Source organism: Oreochromis aureus, linkage group 4, assembly GCF_013358895.1.
Source record: "Oreochromis aureus strain Israel breed Guangdong linkage group 4, ZZ_aureus, whole genome shotgun sequence".
NCBI classification, from domain to species: domain Eukaryota; kingdom Metazoa; phylum Chordata; class Actinopteri; order Cichliformes; family Cichlidae; genus Oreochromis; species Oreochromis aureus.
This window is the reverse complement of record NC_052945.1, coordinates 11856241-11874907: the sequence shown is the minus strand read 5'-3', so window position 1 is coordinate 11874907 and position 18667 is coordinate 11856241. Positions and strand designations below refer to the sequence as shown.

Genomic DNA, 18667 nt, shown 5'->3' with positions numbered 1-18667 from the left:
CCCCTGTTTTTTGTCAAAATGGGAGTGAAAAATTATGTGATTTTTTTTTTTTTTTAATTGAGCAATACAAATTCTGTCAGGAAATTGCACGATCGAGAGCAAATTTCTCAAGTTAGTCAATATTAGTCATCATCCTGTTTTTCATAGTTCATGCACACAGACTAATTTAAAATATCATTTTTATTAAACGCAGAGTCACAGATGGAGTTTGTTTTATTCTCTCTGCACATATGTGAATATCATCCACATCATGTCTTTCCTTTGCACATGTCCATAAGATAACCTTGTTATTTAGGTTTGATCATCATGGAAACCCGTTTAAGGGAGTACGATCCTCCATGGAACTCTGCCCAGTAGACGCCATCCTGGTACCGGCTTCGATAGTGTCCACCACGATACCACACACCATTCAGATTGGAGTGAGCACACATGTGATACCACCAGCCTCCCTTCTGATAATGAGCACAGTTACCTGATGACACAAAAGAGAAAATGAAGATGTTGGATGTTGAAAGGGAAATGTCACTATACAACAGATAGCAATCAGGTAGGACCAGGGGAAGAGCAGACCTCCATAGCTGTCTTTGTCTCGATCCAGAGTGGTAAAGGCCTTGTTGCTGTGCCAGGAGAGGGAGTCCCCTGCATTGCCGTGATACAGTCCCAACCGCAGTCGATACCAGTCGCTCTCTGGTTCCACATAGAAGCTGTCATACTCAGCAAACACCTGCCGGCCACGCCAATCTTCCAGGGCCACCCGCAACTTATACTGAGCCTGTTTGGTCAACAAGTACAGGTTTTCCAGACCAAGCCAGTACTCTCCATCTAGGTTCCCAAAGCCTTGCTGTAAAACATGATTAACCAGGTTTAATCACTCTAAGTTGCACGAATTCATCATGGCAACATTTAGACAGCAGATCTCCAGAGTAAGCAATGTCTAGTAGATTTATTAGCTCTTAAGAGCATACGTGCACACCTCCAAGATCTGCTTTAATCAAGTTTGTGGTATGTTTTCACTTATTACTTTTTATCTATTGATAATATTAAGCCCTTTCTCCTTATTAATACTAATTAGCGTTGCACTGTTGCCTCACAATCAAGACAGGCCTGGGTTCAATCTGGGGCCTTTCTATGTGGAGTTTGCATGTTCTCTAGGCACTCCAGCTTCCACCCACAGTACAAAGACATACAGTCAGTGAGGTTAGGTTAACTGGTGATTTAAAATTGCCCGTAGATGTGAATGTGTGTGAATGGTTGTCTATCTCTCATCCTATGACATCTGAGATAGGCTCCAGCTCCCCCGCAACCCTGAATTGGATAAGTGCAAGAAGATGGATGGATAAGTAAAATGAGTGTAGCCTTTGTCAAGTTTCATTTCTGTTGCATCCAGTTTGGAAGAGTTTGAGTTTTATTTGTTTAGTTAACATCGCTGCTCACTCACTTATTATAAAGCTGGTATTTACTCACTAATTTTATTAGGCGAATGTAAAGATGCCAAGTTCTTCTCTTTTAGCCCTGAGAGACAGTGAGACTTCATTTATTTCAAAGTGATTTTATCTAGTTTTTCATTTTGGCTTTATAGTTTTGCAGCTGTTACTGATTTTAATTTGATGATATTCTTTACGTGCATTTTTTAAATAACATAGGTTTTAAGTGATTTTTAAGTGGAAGTAAATTTGTATTTGTAACACGTTCACGATGAAATACTTGATTGTGTTTAATTAAATTGCTAGTTTCAGACCTATACCTTATAATGTTCCCAGTCTCTGAAGAAGTTGATTGACCCATCTTGTCTCCTCTGGATGACCGTCCACCCTCCCTGAGCTTGACTCTGCTCACACCAGGCCTGCAGGAGTCGGTTGGAACTCTGCGGCCGGAGCAAATAGATCCCACTGGTAGTTTCACCTGATTCTAACACATGCTGACAGTCCCGCCATGGCCCTGAGTGAAGGGAAAATACAAGCAAGTGACTAATAAAAGCAACATGCAAATATAGTGATGTAATATTACAACATATAAGATTTTTTTAGTATTAAATAAAAACATGGAAGACATCTTTAAAGCTTTTTTATGATTTAAAAAAAATATAGGACACTTGAAAACACAACAGGAAGCTTCTAATAGAGGGTTTTGAAATTCAGTTTGGACATCAGGAAGATCACAGATCTTATTGTTTCTCTTCCAGCACATGTTCAATGTCTCATGCCACACTAGTAAGATAGACATAGGAATGTGCACAAACAACAATGTATACAAAGAGGAGAGACTCCCACACCAAGTGATAAGCCCTAATGGTCTGTCATGACTCTCTCTCTCTTTCCCATTACACATTGGAGGAAGTGTTGAGTCACAGATGTTTCACCCTTTTGGGTTCTGCGGCTCATATTCTCTGGTTTGTGATTGCAAGTTCAAAAGGGAAGTGTTATAAAAAATTCAAAAACGGTTCTGTGCATGTCTTCATTAGAAAGTGTTTTGTGCTGTGATAAGAGCTGCTGTTTTCAGAAGCTGAGTTTCCCAGAGCGATAGAACAACTAATACCAGGTCACTGACTCCAACAGCCACTGGTGCTTATCTAAGCAGTTAAATAAATCTGACAGGACATAGACATATATATAAACACCAAATAACTCTAATCAGGTGCTACTATAAACCATGTTTTCAACTCCATCTTTGAAGAAGCAGAGATATTGTTCAAAATGTAAATAAAACAATAGAAAGATTTGTCAAGATGCAAGTAAGTGCTTTCTATGATGACAGAGCACTCAACCATCAAGTTTCATTGATCCATTCACACACACATTCACCACTGCATGACACACATGAAGGTTCACTTCCTTTCTGGGCCTAGCCAATTTCAGTGAAAACAGAAATTATGTTTGATATGGGTGTTGCACCCATCACACAGAAGAAGACAGGGGCCATCTGGTTTGTTATCAGTGCATGGTTAAAAGACCACTATCTGTCATAGCATGGGTGACTTGCATATCTGTGGAGGCACAATTAACGCTGAACAGTATAAACACAATGGGGAAACTTCTGTTTTTAGACCTCTAACAGTTGGTCTCATCAATTCCCAAATACAATGTTGTTAACTCAAGGACAGATGTAATGTGGGGTAAACGTGACCCTGTCCCAACATGTTTTTCACAAACACAAACATTTTTCCAACATTTGATGTGTTTTCTTTGAACTATATTCAGTAGAATTCATGTTTGATATTGTGTTTAAGTGAAGAATTACTCCAAGTTTTATTTACATGTAACACAGCATTCAAACCTTTTTGGAAACAAGCTTGCACATTGACCTACCTGGAGTTTTCGTGACAGGGAAGCTAAAGAAGGAAGGGTCTGTAGGACTGCTGGTGGTAGTGGGGGGATGGAAAGGACCTCCCCCTGTTTGAGCTTGCTCTAATGGAAGAGCACTTTGGTCCCGTTGAACATCATTGGTCATTTGGTTGGTTTCAGAACTGTAATTCAGATGCACATTTGACTGTCTTTTGGGTGGTTCAGTCACGACCTGTTCAGACAAAAAATGAAAAACAATCCTGAGTCCTTTTTCATAAATCTTGTATAAATAGGCAGATGTACAAATGGGGTTTTTTGCCCCTACCTGAGAGGGCTGGGCAGAGTCCCTGCACTGGCATTTCTTCTCCAAACGGGCAATAAACTGGTGGTGGGAACTCATCATAGAGGTGAGGGCTCCATATTTCTTCTCCAGCTCCCTGTAATCACTGGACACCTGCAGTGCCTGAGATGTCCAACCGTTCACAGCATAAGGATAAATTTGACAATGATCAGTATAACATCTAGTTCCGCTGCTCTAGACTCACCTGTGCTGTCGCATTTAGCAGAAGGTTCTCCACCCTTTGCTGCTCCAAGGCCTGATCTTTCTTGTTTATAACTTCATGTAACAGCTGAGCATAGAGCTGGGTGATGCGAGAATTCATACTGCTGCTCTCTTTGCGCAAGGCCCTTACTTCAGTGGCAAGGGCCCCTTCCTGCTCCAGTTGGCTTCTTAGCTTCTCTAGTTGTTCCTGCTGTTGTTTGAGCTCTGCCCATAAGGCTGACACTTCTGAATGGTTGGTAGGAGCAGGCTGCGTGTTCAGACACAGCGCCCCTGTCAATTTCTGCTGAGGCACTATGAAGGTGTAAGAGCACCGGCCTGTTTTTGTTTCTGAAGAACGTGATGAACCTTTGTTGTCAACCTGTGCTCCCTCCTTCTGTCCACCAACTTCTGGCATGTTCACACAAAGTGTAAGAAAAAGAGGCAGAACTACTGTCAGTGCCTTCTCCATGAATCTGTTACAATCGTGAGGACACCCTGGTAATGGAGGAAGCCAAAGACATGACCATAAATATCACAGTAATAACACAAAAAACAACAGTTTCTCATTAGGTAATTAGCACTTTATTACATAGACATACACTTTGCATGTTAGTAAAATAGTATCTGGTGAATCTTGACTGTTCACCAGATGTTTCCTTGCAAAGACAAAGTACGCGCATTTCCTTAAGTTTAGCAGGTCAACACAGAAGCGACAAAGGTCAACACAAACCAGACAGAATCAACCGTTCTCCATCTCTAGTCAACAGTACAGTAAACTCCACACCCAGATACAACAGCCATGGTCAACACCGTAACCAAGGAAAACAGACCAACACAGATGTACAGCTCTTTCACGAAACAACAACATGAGACCCATCGCATTGTATAGCTTTCTCAGTTGCCGTGGGTAAGAATAAGACAATGATAAAAAACATACTATGTGAAGATTAATTTACCATATTGCAAGTGCATTCAAGTGTACCTGAAAGTAGATATAATTAAACACTGTGACCATGCATAACTTACTGTGGCAGCTGGTTAGACAGTTTTTGGTGTTTTTGTTGCGCTCCAGCAGCTCCCAGGACGAAAACGTGCAAAATTAGAAATCAAATGTTAAGACATAAACAGTGATATTTAAAAAAAATCTTCCTCTAAATCAAAAGCTGTTAATGATCTTAATAAAATATTGAACTGACGCTGATGGCAGAAAACAAAAAGACTGATAACTACACAACTGCTGCTTTGTCTCTAGAGTTTCTGTCTCAGGCTCTCCAAAAGAAAGAGACAACTAATTACAAACTCCTGCCTCCCAGAACTGGTTGTTTAGCTGGGTGCAGGAATCTAGGGTGTCTCCTCCCTCTGTCATTAACCCACAACCCTGCTGTCAACTCTACCCTGCTGTAGCACCTTATCAGTGTTGCATGATTATTTTTGAAATATATTGCCTCTGTTTTCTGATGCACAACCGGCTTGTTTTCTGTGGCCTAATTTTATGAAAGCATAAAAAAGACGACAGCAGCATTAGGGCCTTACTGGGACTCATATTCTGTAGTGTGAGTTCAAAAAACAGACAGTGCTGGGAATGTAGTGAAGTGATAGTAATGATACCAGTCTAGGAAAAGACTGTTGGCCGTTTATGCCACAAAGACTAGAATAAAGGCTGCACCTGTACTTCAGTCTTCTTTGTGGCTGCAGTGGCGCTTCAAAAAAGGTTGTATCCTGTATGTTAAGGTTGTGTCCTGTATGTAACCATGCTTATTCAGTGAGTCTGTTTTGTTGCCAAGACGGTGACTCTCAAATTAAAAGTGGATTAGTCTACTTTGCTGTTTTACTGCTTTAAATGCCATTACAGCTCTTTATACTGCTGCAGGTGCTTGTTTGGGTTCTGGGTTCCATCACATTCTGTGAAAAGTAAAGCTTCACATCAGCTCTTTAAAAAAAAAAAATATTGGTCCTCCAGCATCACTCAGTCTAGTGGGTTAATTGCAGTAGATTATGCACTTTGTTATAATAATAATAAGTTGTGATGGTCTGAGTTGCCTATTACATGACAGCAGTGGCTCTGAGATAGTTCTTTGCTACCGCATCAGCTTTATGGGAAAATCAGCAATACTGAAAAACAGTAAAGATAGTCACAGTCACACACAGTGCTGAGGTCAAAGTGTGAACTTCAGAAACCACACCTAAAGAGCTGTCTCTATTTCTGCTTTCGCATCAGCTTACACTATTGCACTGGGTCACACCCAAGCTCTGATCACACTTTTTTTCATTTTGGTTTTCTCTATACTGCCAAAACAAATAAACACTTTTTTTTCTTATGTCAGAGAGACAAAGACTTTACACTCTCATTAACGTCATGATGCTACATTTATTGGTTTCCTATCAAAAATTGTATCATTAAACTGTTGAACTTCAAATAAGCCAATGTTTGCCTATAGAATGAATATAATGAATACAATTGTTTTCCTTGTGTGTGTGTGTGTGTGTGTGTGTGTGTGTGTGTGTGTGTGTGTGTGTGTGTGTGTGTGTGTTTGAGTTTGCAAGATGCAAATTACCATTATGGCTCAAGACTTTTCCATAATACTGTGTTCTTGTTTATTGAGTATATTGAACTGAACTTTATTAGAATATGTATCAGTATTGGTGTTACCATAGAAAGGGGGGCGATTACCATCTTTCAAAGAGATGCAGCCGTCTCAGCTGTGTACGGCCATCCAGCGGTTACTATGAGGAACTGCAATTTAAAAAAAAAACAAAGTAGCGGCTAGGAACTATCGAAGACACGAGAAATACGGACGTATTACCCTGTGACACACACTGGAAAAGCAGTAGAGCCATGTGGGTGGCGTCACGTTGACTTAAGTTTGGACTCACTGTTGATTAATATCGTCAAAAATGAGCACGATCGTTCTTGGTAGCTTAAGTATAGTATAGCGATAGTTTTTGTGAGTGTGTTTTTTTCCCCATTACATTTGTGAGCTCTGTTTCGAGCTGAATTATGGGGAAATCAAAGGTAAGTACCGACCTGTGCTAAAAGGTTAGCCGATGTGGATTGAAATGCTGCTATTAAAGAGGGTATTTAATCATTGTTAGTTTGCTAAAAACCAAACTGTTACTTTTATTAAATGGAAACCTTGTTGGCGAGTTGTAGTTAGCGATGAGTATGAAAATGTGTGTAGTTAGTAAAGCTAGTTGTGTCGTGAGACCCTTTCACGTTAGCCGTCTTTTCACCAAACTTAAAGCTAAGGTGAGACCAGCAACAGTCCGAAAATCATTGGTCCCTTTACTAATATGTGTTTATCACCCTCAACAGACCCGGAATCAGAAGAAATCCCGATTACAGGCCAACCATGAGGCTGAGCAGACTTACTTGGCTGTGCCCCACACTTTGGTGTTCCACCGGGGCCAGGTTGGAAAAAACGTGGGTCAGCTCATCATCGATATCCGGAAAGTCATGGAACCCTACACCGCAGTCTCTCTCAAGGTCGCTTTGAGTTCTTTAGGCAACTTTTGTATTGATTTATTCATATTTTATTTCTGCGGACTGTGCGTGAAATCGTTTTACTTTTTTTACAAAAAAAACCAAACAACAGGTTAGGAAGAAGAATGTGCTCAAAGACTTTGTTGCCATAGCAGGACCACTGGGAGTGACGCACTTCAACATCTTCAGCAAAACACCCACCAGTATCAACATGGTAAGATGACCTTAGAGTATTGATTGATTGACTGAGGCCTATAATTTACCTCTAAATGTGCTTGGTGTCAGAGCTAAAGTAGTTAAGTCATTTGAAAATATCGAAATATTAGATACAGACCTTTTAAATTTGTACATTTTATATTGTTTATATTAAAAAGCACCTGACTTCCTGTCACATCAAGTTGAGAATCCTTATATTCAACTGTAAACAAATGCATTTGCAACTGTATGTGAAATCCGTGCCTCTGTTAATCAAATCAAACATTCTTCTTCTCACAGAAAGTTGCTCGTCTTCCCAAAGGTCCCATGCTTCATTTCCAGGTCACCAAGGTAAATAATTTAAACTGTGCATACCAAATAAAACTAAATCAAATGAGTCATGGGTTCAGATGATGACATTTTAAAATGTGATTAATAAATGATGTTCTTCAAAGTAAACGCACTGATGTGCCCCAAGTACCAAAGTTCGATTTCTTTCTTGATTGTCTTTTTCCTACTTTTACAAAGTTGTTGTTTTTTTTTTGTTTGTTTTTCAGTACTGTCTTATCAAAGATGTCGTTTCATCTCTGAAGAAGCACAGGATGCACGAGGAGCAGTTCAAATATCATCCGCTGCTCATCCTCAATAACTTTGGACAAGATGGCATGCATATCAAACTCATGGCCACCATGTTCCAAAACATGTTTCCTTCCATAAATGTGCACAAGGTGTGTTTTACCACTAAAGCTACTGCAATATTTTTTCCTTGGGTGACTCGAGGTTTACAACCTCACTGATATGATGAAAGTATAGTCTTCTGAGTTCATGTGAAGATTTATCAAAAGTAAACGCTTTCTGATCTCTCTGTTGTTCCATTCAGCGTTCTGAGAGACTAAACCTGACTGCCACTGAAGAGAAATGTTTTGTTCTGTTTCTTGTGTTTTAGATAAGCCTCAACACCATCAAGAGGTGTGTCCTGTTAAGCTACAATTCCGAGTCCGAGGAAATTGAATTTCGACATTAGTAAGTAAAAACTGGCTATTCTTTATCATTTTAAGTTGCTTGTAAGCATCAGGTCACAATGCTTTGAATCTATACATCTGCACGCACATCTCAGATGACGCGCTGTTTAGAAATGTACACAAAACTAGTTCCAGTTACTTAAACTTACGTTCAACAACAATCCTGTGAAATTTGGGCTCAGATGATGACAGACCTTGACTTGACTGTTCAGTGATCTATGTCCAAAGTAAACGCACTGATGAGCCCCCACAGGATAAAAGCATTTTTTTGTTAGTCTGTTTACTGATTACACATTGAAATTGACCAATATGTTGTTCCCACCCTGCAGCAGCCTGAAGGTTGTCCCTGTGGGAGTGAGCCGTGGAGTCAAGAAGCTGATGCAGGAGAGGTTCCCCAATATGAACAAGTTTGAGGATATCAGTGAGCTGCTGATGAAGTAAGGTTCTTTTGAAGGTACAATTGCTGTAGCCTCCAGGATAAAAAGGGGCTCGGATTTGTAGCCGTTGGTGAGCTGGAGTTTTGTCTAATGAAAATGTTCTTCGTAACCGTTCTCAGGGGGGCAAACCTCTCAGAAAGTGAAGCTGAGCAAGATGAGGAGCACAACGTTACCGAACTTCCACAGGTCTACTCTGGAAGAGGCAACATGGCGTCCCAGCAGAGTGCCGTCCGCTTGACCGAAGTGCGTATGCACACAGTTGATTTTTTTTCCTAAATAGTGTTTGAGTGGTGCTGAAAATTGCATTGTGCTGTTCTCAGATTGGTCCTCGCATGACTCTGCAGTTAATGAAGATTCAAGAAGGGATGGGCGAGGGGAACGTCATATATCACTCCATGAGTAAGCGCAGCCTTTTCCTAATTTATTCCTTAGCATATGCAGGGGTGTACATGATGAAAAAAACAGTATGAATTCTATGATTTCTCTCTTTAAAAAAAGTAAACGCTTACTGATACACCCTGAACTTGCAGAATTTTATTTATCGTTTGGGAGGTGGCAAAATCTGTTCTTAACCAGGAATTATTTGTACAATCCTTGTAGTCTCCAAGACGGAAGAAGAAATCCAGGAGATCCTGAAGAGGAAGGAGGCAAAGATGAAAGAGAAGGAGGAACGCCGGAAAAAGCAGGAGCAGAACATCGCTCAGAAGACAGAGAAAAAAGAAGAGCACAGGTGATTTGGCTTTCAAATGTTTTGACCTTTGTTTTGTATCCATTTTTTCATGTGGTTTAGAATGAACGGTGTCTCCTTGATTTTCACAGGAAAAAGAGCCTGGAAGGCATTAAGAAGAAACGTGCCGAAGCTGAAGAGGACAGTGAGGTGGAGGATCCAGGAGCTCAGGACGGTCAGGAAGCTGATGCCGAGTCTGATGATGAGGCAGAGTACTACAGACAGGCCGTAGGAGAGGAGCCAGAAGAAGGTGACTGTTGCTAATTTACTTAACTCTCTTAGTTCACTGGGGTCTTTTTAAGTATTAACAGATGTTTTCCATGTAGGCATGTTTCCGAGTGGAAAGAAGAAGAGGAGGAGTTCAGAAAAATCTCATGGACCTGCCAAGAAGAGGAAGTTGTCCCCTGGTCAATCTTTAAAAGACAGAGGTTCCAAATCACCAGGAGGACAGCATAGAAACCAAACAGGGAAAAAACAACAGAAAGGAGGATGGAAGAAATCCAGGGATGGGGAAAAATCATTTGGGAAGAAAATGAAGCCAACAGGAAAGGCTTTTGGAGCAAAGAGAGCTGGAGAGCAGGATAAATTTGGTGGGAAAAAGAAGAGAAATGGGGACAGACCATTCAAGTCTAAAAGTCAGAAAGGCAAGATGGGCTTTAATAAGAGTGCAGGAGGAAGAAAGCAGGGCTTCAAACAGAGGAAGGGAAAAGGCTGACCTTCAGTACTTCCCTTTAAACTGGACTTGGAGAAATTTTCTGTTTCCAACAGGAAACATGGAAAAGTTATTTAACTGGCGAATGCTTTATCTGCAAGTGATGCCTGTGAGAGTTTCCTGTTAGCGTTTATATTTGTCACCAGAAAACCGACCTCTTTCTGTCATGCAAAGATCTTTGAATTTCAAACTGTATTTGTTCTGTAAATAAACTGACTCTCAGTTTGTCTCTTTTTAATTGATCTTTTGTTTTTCAAGTAACTGTAAAGGGTTACAAAGCTGGAAGAAAGCAGTCAGCAACTCTTGGTATCTCTTCCTGAGCTGCTGTCCTAGCGTGTTGACATGGAAACACTGTTATAGATGAGGGAAAGCTAAATTAAAAATAACTGCATTACATGAGCTCATTTTGATACCAGTTTAAAATGAAGTGAAATATTAAGACTTTTAAAGAAAAAAATCAAATGTCACCTATTGTTTTTGACACGTTCTTGAAAGGAAAACATGTTGATCTTTCTGAAAATAAAGTATGACAAATGATAAGATTCAAATGTTTAACGATCATAAAAATAAACTGACCTTTAATAGTCCTTTTTACTATATTTAATAACTGCTATGACACATTTTCTAAGCTTAAATTTACAGTTCTGAACATTTGATATCGCAAGATATTGACGTGAAATTCAGAGCTGCATTGAAGATAAGAAAAAGGGAAGTGGTGTATTGACAGTCATAGCCAAACTTGTAATAATAATCAAAGCAGCTCCTGCAGTGCATGTTGGCCCAGCACCTCAAAAGTACAATGTTGGCTCGTTTTTTAAAATTCCTGGTCAGCAATTGACTTTTTGTTTTTACTGTATGTGATATGGAATAGACTACATTTGTTATAATTTATAAAAAAAAAAAAAAAAAAGATCCTCCCAAAATTAGACTAATGGCAGATGAAGGGAAAGAATTTTTCAAAAGAACAAATATGGATGCCCACACAGCTTTGCTACAACATGCCTAATCTGTCCTGTGACTAACTATTACAGATGCTTGACATTGGTGTAGCGCTTTTCCTTCTTCAAGTTGTGAAATAAAGACAAAGGGTATGAGGAAGTTGCTTCTATGGTCATGCGTGCGTTCCGCTTCTCGCTCACTTCTATCATTGACAGAGATAAGAATGGTACTTGAGAAGCGTTTCACATTTTTCCTACCTATCACACAGGAATTAACTTTCAAGTCATAAGGCACTATTCGTCACCCTTTCGGTAAGAGAAAAAAAGAATTCATTACTAAATATAATCTCTGTTTTAGCTGTAACGCTTTTAAACTTTTAGATAGTGAAAAGCGGTTTCTATAAATAGCTTCAATAACTTCCTTTTCTACAAAAATATAAATTTCTGCCCTAATAATTGTTGTTTTATTAGATAATGAAATTTAATGCATCAATATGCTTTGATTTGCAGGGCTTGGACAGTTCTAACAGTGTACCTAAAAGCAAATTAAAAGCATGCCGTCTAACTTCACTGAATGTGAGAAGTTTCAAACAGGCGCCCTGCCTGTGGTGTATGGGGTTGAGTTTGTCGTGGCTCTGGCTGGAAATATGTTCGCCCTGTGGCTGCTGGTAGTCAAAGAAAGAAGAAACTGGCACACCGGTGTTGTTCTGTCATGCAACTTGGCCATCAGCGACCTGCTGTACGTCCTCACCCTGCCTTTGTTGATCGTCTACTACTCGAAGGACAAGCACTGGATGTTCGGCGAAGCTGTGTGCAAGTTGGAAAAGTTTCTTTTCACATGCAACTTATATGTGAGCATCTTCTTCATCATGGCGATAAGCGTGAATCGATGCGTGGCCCTCGCTTGTCCATTTTTCACCCGCTCCTATATAACGCCTGGCCACGCCAAGGTCACCAGTATAATCATATGGGTCATCGTTGGAGTCATTTCCAGTCCGGTGTTGAAATTTGCCTCTGTTTGCTCTAATGCTACTAATGACAAAATTCAGTGTGTGTCCTTCTGCAACGAGACTGAACGCCCTCACTACGTTTACAAGTTTTTTCTCTCTGTGTTTGGGTGCCTGGTTCCCTTCCTGGTTACTTTCACTTCTTACTGTGTGGTGATTTGGGTAGTTTGGAAGAATGTCAGCATAACCCCTCTTGAGAAACGTAAAGTCGCCCTGTTAGTCGCATCAGTGCTTGTGCTGTATGCCATTTCTTTCGTGCCTTATCATTTCTTTCAGATTTATCACTTGTATCTAAGATTGTTGCATCCGGACAACACTGTCTGTTGGATCTATAATATGTACCAAGCGTCAAAGGGACTGGCAACTGTAAACATGTGTATCCATCCGGTCCTTTACATGGCTGTGTTTGACAGTATGAGAGTAGCGTGTTGTGGAAAAAGCCCAGAAGACAACATCGGTGGGTGATGAGCTGCTGCTCTTTTTGTGGTTTTTGTCTACAGTCTAACCCATGCAATGCATATAGCACTTGCTCGGCTTTCTTGTAGCTATCTTATTTCGAAGTGTTAATAGTCTGCATTATGACTTTTCAAACAGTTTCTGTATTAAAAACTTTTTGCTTTGTCGTGCATCTAAAAAACTTTCATTATCTTTCTTTTATTTCCTGTTGGCCTAGTTTAGCAATAAAAATTATACTGAATCTGTTATTTTGCTTCCAAGGAGCCAGCCTTTCTTATATTTTTAAGTGCTCCTGAGCAATAGTTCTCTATGGTTTCTTCGTACAGGTCTTTGTGTTTTTTCACAAATATTTTCAGTCCAGTCCTTGCATCTGATCACATCACCTGAAAAACATTTTGTTTGTGTGTTTGTTTGTTTAACCATTTTATACTGACATATGCATCATTCAAGCATTAAAAAAGTCCTCTATCCCAAAAGATGAACCAGTGTTGTCTACGCATAACAGATAACATAGCAAAGAACCAATTTTTAAATGTATCTTTTAATTTTTGTTGCTAGGAGCTTCTCAGAAAAATATTTTAACTTATTCAAATTACTTTAGTTGAATCTATAAAAATTGCCAAAGGTAAATAAAATATTTTTTGCATCAACAACATATATTCCTAACGAGATATTAGTCAAGTGCAGTGTGTCCTTCAAAAAATCTGAGGAAACTGAACAAGTGCAGAACAAAAGAAGAAGTGATGGGTCTGAAAAAATCAAGCTGTGTATGGCAAATGATCAGTCCTGACACAGGACCTGAGAGATGCATCTGGCCCTTGAGCAGATCTGACATTTTTTTTTTGACCTATGCATCTCAGACTTTTTGGTTGTCTGCAGGAGAGACTGCACCAAATTGGACAAGAAACCAACCTTTTTTAAAATGCTTTACTACAATTGACCACATGTTAAATCAAGTCAACATACCAGCATCTAAAGCTGACCGACCATCATCCTCTTCTCAATGACACGTTTTGGAAACAGTGATAGACCCCAAGACCCTTACAACCACTTAGCACAATTACAGACATCTACCACTTGAGTGAGACAGGCTGCAGTGGTGCAACCTCTGTCCAAAGGATTTGTAAAGGTGCAAATTCCAGAAATACATTATGTTCCTTGACTTGAATGCAGACCAACAGTGCTTTGCAAAATATGCTAGAAATAAACGTTTTCTAATGCCCCAACATTTGCTCTTGAGAGTGCTTCTTTTCTACTATCAAACAAAGGTTTGAAAGAATCCAGAATATTATTTAATTTTCACTAATCTGGTTTTGTGTAGTAGAGGCCCCTTTAAAAATGTAGTTGTTTGAATTGAAAAATAAAGATCCTTGTTATTGTTGCCCTTAAAAAACCTTTTAAATTAAATTTCATGTTCATGTAAATTGCATGTTAGTGTCTTTGTTTGTTTGGGTTTTTTTAACCCCTCAGATCTCAGATATTGCTTTCTGATTTAAACCTAAATTACATTTGCGTAAAGTTTTCCAGATTATTATCAACCCCGATTTTTAATTTGGTTTGGTTAAGGACAAGAAGTTCTGCACTCTTATTTTGAAGCAAAAAAAAAAAAAGGATTACACTATACTTTTATTGTGAAGTGGGTAGGAAGTGCCTACAGTAGCGACGCCGCTCGACTCATACTGCTCCGGTCCTAAAGTGAAGCTAGCAGTGAGGATGCCGTCGATTGAATACGACGAGTAAGTTCTGTTTGTTTCATTTCATACTGTGAAGTCTTTATTGAGCTCAAAATAACGTTGCATTTTCGCATCTGTCTTTCAGCTCCAAGCCCAGCTGGGCTGATCAAGTTGAAGAGGAAGGAGATGAAGGTAAAGAGCCTATTATGAGCTTTAGCTAATGCTAACACATCTGCTGTAGTCCAGTGATTCAAGAAGGAGGCCGGCTAGGCGGTTTCCACTTCCACGTGGTTGTTAGGCGTAAACGTAGAGTTAAAAATGCGTTTACCTGAGACATGTGGGGTGTCTAATTATGTAAAAGCTGGAGTGATATATTTGTATGACTGACATGGATGGACGATTTATTGATGAAAAGAGTTACCGACATATGCTGAGGCCTGTAACAGTGACGTAGGCAGGGTCTCTCGGTACTAACATGAGTGCAGCTAGCAGCTAGCAGGCTGCGCTAGCACCACAGCTGTGTTAGAAGTAGGATTTCAGCGCCACAGGTAATTAAAAGTTAATAAGCGTCTTATTGCAAATAAGAGCACCTGGGTGTGAAATCCAATTCAGAACTGGATATTTGATCAAAAGATAAGCCTTCATGGTGCTTTCATTGAGAATTTGATTGAATACGAGGGAAACGAAGCTCTTCAGAAACAAGGCATGAAAAACGATCGTTTTTCTAGCAGTTTCAAGGACTAAACTGAATGTTTTCTTCACAGGCACACTGCCATCCCCCAAGGAGACCATCAAAGGAAATATTAAAACTGTCACGGAATATAAAATAGACGATGATGGAAAGAAGTACAAGGTAATAAAACGTTTATTATGTCGTTTTTATAAGACTCATTATACAAAGTCGTATCTTGATTATATTTAAATTGTGAAAAATGCATCTATTATTGCATTTGTAGACCAATAGAGTTATAAGAATGGATGCAGTGATTGCATTATTTTTGTTAAGGTGATATAGATACTGTCTCTAGTGCTGTAGGTGTAGAACAAGTAGTTTTTTCTCCCACTCAGTGATCCTTTGCTAAGCATGCATGTCTCCCATGTAGTAATTGCAGTCTAAAACAGGGCTCTGGAGGAGCATGAAAAATGGCTGCACAAAAAAGTGCAGGAAATACGGTGGTTACTGATATAACTGCAGTTCTGTAACTGAGTGTGATAAGGTTTATCATCGATTGTGTAAGGTTATCAGGCTTTAGTCTGTGGTGTCTCCACCTCTGAAACCCTGTGGTACATGATGGGTTGTACAATTTATTTTAAGCATTAGAACTTCATAAGCTATGAGTAATATATGTTAAGAAATTGCAGGCACATTTAAAACCTAGGTACAGAGTAAAACCCATTCTTGTTTTTTCTTTGTTGATTTTCCATCTACTAGATTCTAAATTTACAAACTTCTCAATTGACACGTTATACAGCAAAGCTACAGGTGTAGTCATTAATTGGTTTGTATATCAGGTTATTTCATTCTTTGAAAATTAATATTTCTTTTATTGATACCAGATGCCCTCTAGAGGTCATAGTTTCATCTGAAATCTTTGAGTAACACTGCATTTTTCAAGATTTGTATACATTTTATTAGAGGCGCATTAGTTCAGGGTGGCTGCGGTAAAGCAGGTCATCTACTAACTGGAAGGTTGGTTGTTCGGTTCCTTGCTGCTCCAGTCTGCATGCAAAACTATGCTTGGGCAAGACACTGAACCTGATGCTTTCATTGAAGTGTTAATGTTAGATAGAAAGCAAAGTAGAAAAAAATGCTCGTGTTAACTGGTGAATGAGACATGTTGCATAAAGCCTGAGTGGAGTAGATGACTGCTAAATGAGAACCAGTCCTTTTAACATAACCTTCATAAATATTTTCACTTGGTGTATAAAAAGAAACTTGTTTGTAATATTATTATTTAATATTAATATTGATTTACTTGCTGTTAATTTTGTTTGTTTGTTTGTCCTCTAGATTGTGCGAACCTTTAAGATTGAGACAAGGAAAGCCTCAAAAGCTGTTGCCAGAAGAAAGGTCTGTCTTTAAATTAAATAAAAGTAAACCTTTTTCCACTTTATCCACGAACAAAATGGTGAACTCAGTGTCAAACATTATCCTGCACTCATTTCAGAACTGGAAGAAATTTGGTAACTCCGAGTATGATGCACCAGGCCCTAATGTTGCCACCACTACCGTCAGCGATGATGTCTTCATGACTTTCATCTCCAGCAAAGAGGTGCGAGTCTTGCTTTTTTTGCGTTGTTGCTTTTGTATGGTGTTCTAATTAAAAAAGAAAAAAGTTAACTATGGTGTAGCTTTGCCTTTTTACTTGATATATCTTTTTCATTTTGTAGGACTTAAACGCTCAAGACCAGGATGAAGATCCGATGAACAAACTGAAAGGACAGAAGATCGTGTCTTGTCGTATTTGCAAAGGTGATCACTGGACTACACGCTGTCCGTACAAGGACACCCTGGGCCCAATGCAGAAGGAGCTGGCTGAACAGCTCGGGCTTTCTACTGGAGACAAAGAGAAGGCTGCTGGTTCAGGTATCATGAACATACCATTCATAGAGTCAAATCTTTGCTGTCAGATGTTCTGTTGCAGTTTGGTGTTCCTAAAATTATCATGACTAATGTTGCATGCTTTTCCTCTCACCAGCGGAGCCAGAGCCTGCACAGCCTGCACAGAGCAAGACCGGGAAGTATGTTCCTCCGAGCCTGAGGGATGGAGGCACCAGAAGAGGGGAGTCCATGCAGCCTAACCGCAGAGGTGGGTGCACATTGTTGTCTGCTTATACTATACACACCCGTTACTCTTTGAGAAATTGCCATAGGCATTATAAAACATGGATGTAACTTCCAGGTCAGAAAAATGAAGCCAGTGCAGCAACGCAGCCATCTGGTGGCTTTCTATTGTATTGCCACCAGATGGCGATAGAAATGCAGGGTTTCAAAAAGACTTCCAGTCCTATAGAAGTTTAGAGGAAAAGGCTTTCTTAGATTATGGGCTCTCACTTATTTTCAGTCATACTGAATAATTTATTATTATTATTATTATTATTTTTACTTTTTTGCAAGTCTTGGTAATGCTATGTTTCAAAAAGGAAGATGAAATTGCATGCTCGATGACTAATGAGTTGTCAGTCACAAGACATTACACTGAGCTTGCAGTGTTACAGTCACACCTAGCCTCCCTAATTACATCCAGTTTTTGCAATCGAGATGGCAACAGTGGAAATGCTAAACTTCAGGGCTTCAAAACAGATCTTTAGAAACCAGTGGATGATGTAATGGTAGTGTCTTTGATAATGCCTGCACAGCCTCAAGTATTGTTCAATAGAAACACTATGTTTGTTTTTGACAGCTGATGACAATGCTACCATTCGTGTCACCAACCTGTCTGAGGACACCCGTGAGACAGACCTGCAGGAGCTCTTCAGACCATTTGGCTCAATCTCAAGGATCTATTTGGCCAAGGACAAGAACACGGGACAGTCGAAGGTCAGTTATAAAGCGAGGATTTGGCTTAATAAAGTGTCAGCAACAATTTCTTAACAAACCTCTTTCCAAGGCGGTGTAGCTGGTAAATTGACTACAGTGTTTAGTTTTCTGTTATTAAGAAAATACACAAACATGTTGTCCATCAAGTGTTCCGGTGAAAGTGAAAATTGAGTGGTTGGCTTTATTATTGTCGTTTTTGTATTATTTTTTTAAGTATCAGCTGCTGAGTTTGGGTGTGTTTTCTTCTCCTTTTTTTTAAACTGTTGACATTGAACTGAAACTGAGCATGGTTCAGTATTCTCATCCTGTTTCCAACAGGGATTTGCCTTTATCAGTTTCCACCGTCGGGAGGATGCAGCAAGAGCCATTGCGGGAGTGTCAGGATTTGGATATGATCATCTTATTCTCAATGTTGAATGGGCCAAGTGAGTTCAGTCTGTCAGTTTTGTCAGTGTACTTATCATAATGTTGTATAATCGTGTTGCTGACTAAATTTCACTCTCTTTGCAGACCGTCAAACAACTGAGGAATTCAGTGTAAATCCCAGGAAGATTCCATATTTTATTGTCATGGTAAAATATGGCTGTTACCGTAATAAAGAGAGTAGTTGTAAATGTCTTTGTCATTATTTCTCTTCTTTAATGCATTTTCTGTCT

At 39.5% G+C, this 18667-nt stretch overlaps 3 protein-coding genes across 3 annotated transcripts; 2 read left to right on the top strand and 1 right to left on the bottom strand.

The window, feature by feature from the left end:
- Window positions 1-165: 165 nt before the first annotated feature.
- On the bottom strand, window positions 166-5111 carry angptl6 (angiopoietin-like 6). Its single transcript, XM_031755823.2, has 7 exons — window positions 4849-5111; window positions 3827-4317; window positions 3607-3744; window positions 3306-3513; window positions 1745-1938; window positions 571-841; window positions 166-472 (listed from the first exon to the last, which is right to left on the bottom strand). Exons 2-7 carry the CDS (start codon window positions 4289-4291, stop codon window positions 288-290), a joined length of 1461 nt encoding a protein of 486 aa, XP_031611683.1. The 5' UTR covers window positions 4292-4317; window positions 4849-5111; the 3' UTR covers window positions 166-287.
- Window positions 5112-6611: 1500 nt separating this feature from the next.
- On the top strand, window positions 6612-13195 carry ppan (peter pan homolog). Its single transcript, XM_039611111.1, has 13 exons — window positions 6612-6835; window positions 7136-7306; window positions 7416-7517; window positions 7799-7849; window positions 8056-8226; window positions 8445-8521; window positions 8850-8957; window positions 9077-9200; window positions 9278-9356; window positions 9558-9687; window positions 9777-9934; window positions 10011-10396; window positions 11877-13195. The coding sequence occupies exons 1-13, from the start codon at window positions 6821-6823 to the stop codon at window positions 12804-12806; spliced, it is 2502 nt and encodes an 833-aa protein (XP_039467045.1). The 5' UTR covers window positions 6612-6820; the 3' UTR covers window positions 12807-13195.
- A 1194-nt stretch (window positions 13196-14389) lies between these two features.
- Window positions 14390-18625, top strand: LOC116332764 (eukaryotic translation initiation factor 3, subunit G). The gene is made up of 10 exons (XM_039611432.1): window positions 14390-14533; window positions 14616-14662; window positions 15235-15323; window positions 16482-16541; window positions 16639-16743; window positions 16862-17057; window positions 17170-17280; window positions 17875-18011; window positions 18330-18436; window positions 18522-18625. The coding sequence occupies exons 1-10, from the start codon at window positions 14511-14513 to the stop codon at window positions 18535-18537; spliced, it is 891 nt and encodes a 296-aa protein (XP_039467366.1). The 5' UTR covers window positions 14390-14510; the 3' UTR covers window positions 18538-18625.
- Window positions 18626-18667: the final 42 nt, after the last annotated feature.

Coding starts and splice junctions, on each gene's coding strand:
- angptl6 (XM_031755823.2), bottom strand. CDS start 4,291: ATGGAGAAGGCACTGACAGTAGTTCTGCCTCTTTTTCTTACACTTTGT. Junction 3,745..3,826: donor TGCTAAATGCGACAGCACAG/GTGAGTCTAGAG, acceptor TGGACATCTCAG/GCACTGCAGGTGTCCAGTGA. Junction 473..570: donor AGACAAAGACAGCTATGGAG/GTCTGCTCTTCC, acceptor TTGTGTCATCAG/GTAACTGTGCTCATTATCAG.
- ppan (XM_039611111.1), top strand. Junction 8,227..8,444: donor CTTCCATAAATGTGCACAAG/GTGTGTTTTACC, acceptor CTTGTGTTTTAG/ATAAGCCTCAACACCATCAA. Junction 9,201..9,277: donor GTGCCGTCCGCTTGACCGAA/GTGCGTATGCAC, acceptor TGCTGTTCTCAG/ATTGGTCCTCGCATGACTCT.
- LOC116332764 (XM_039611432.1), top strand. CDS start 14,511: ATGCCGTCGATTGAATACGACGA. Junction 15,324..16,481: donor ATGATGGAAAGAAGTACAAG/GTAATAAAACGT, acceptor TTTGTCCTCTAG/ATTGTGCGAACCTTTAAGAT. Junction 16,542..16,638: donor AAGCTGTTGCCAGAAGAAAG/GTCTGTCTTTAA, acceptor CACTCATTTCAG/AACTGGAAGAAATTTGGTAA.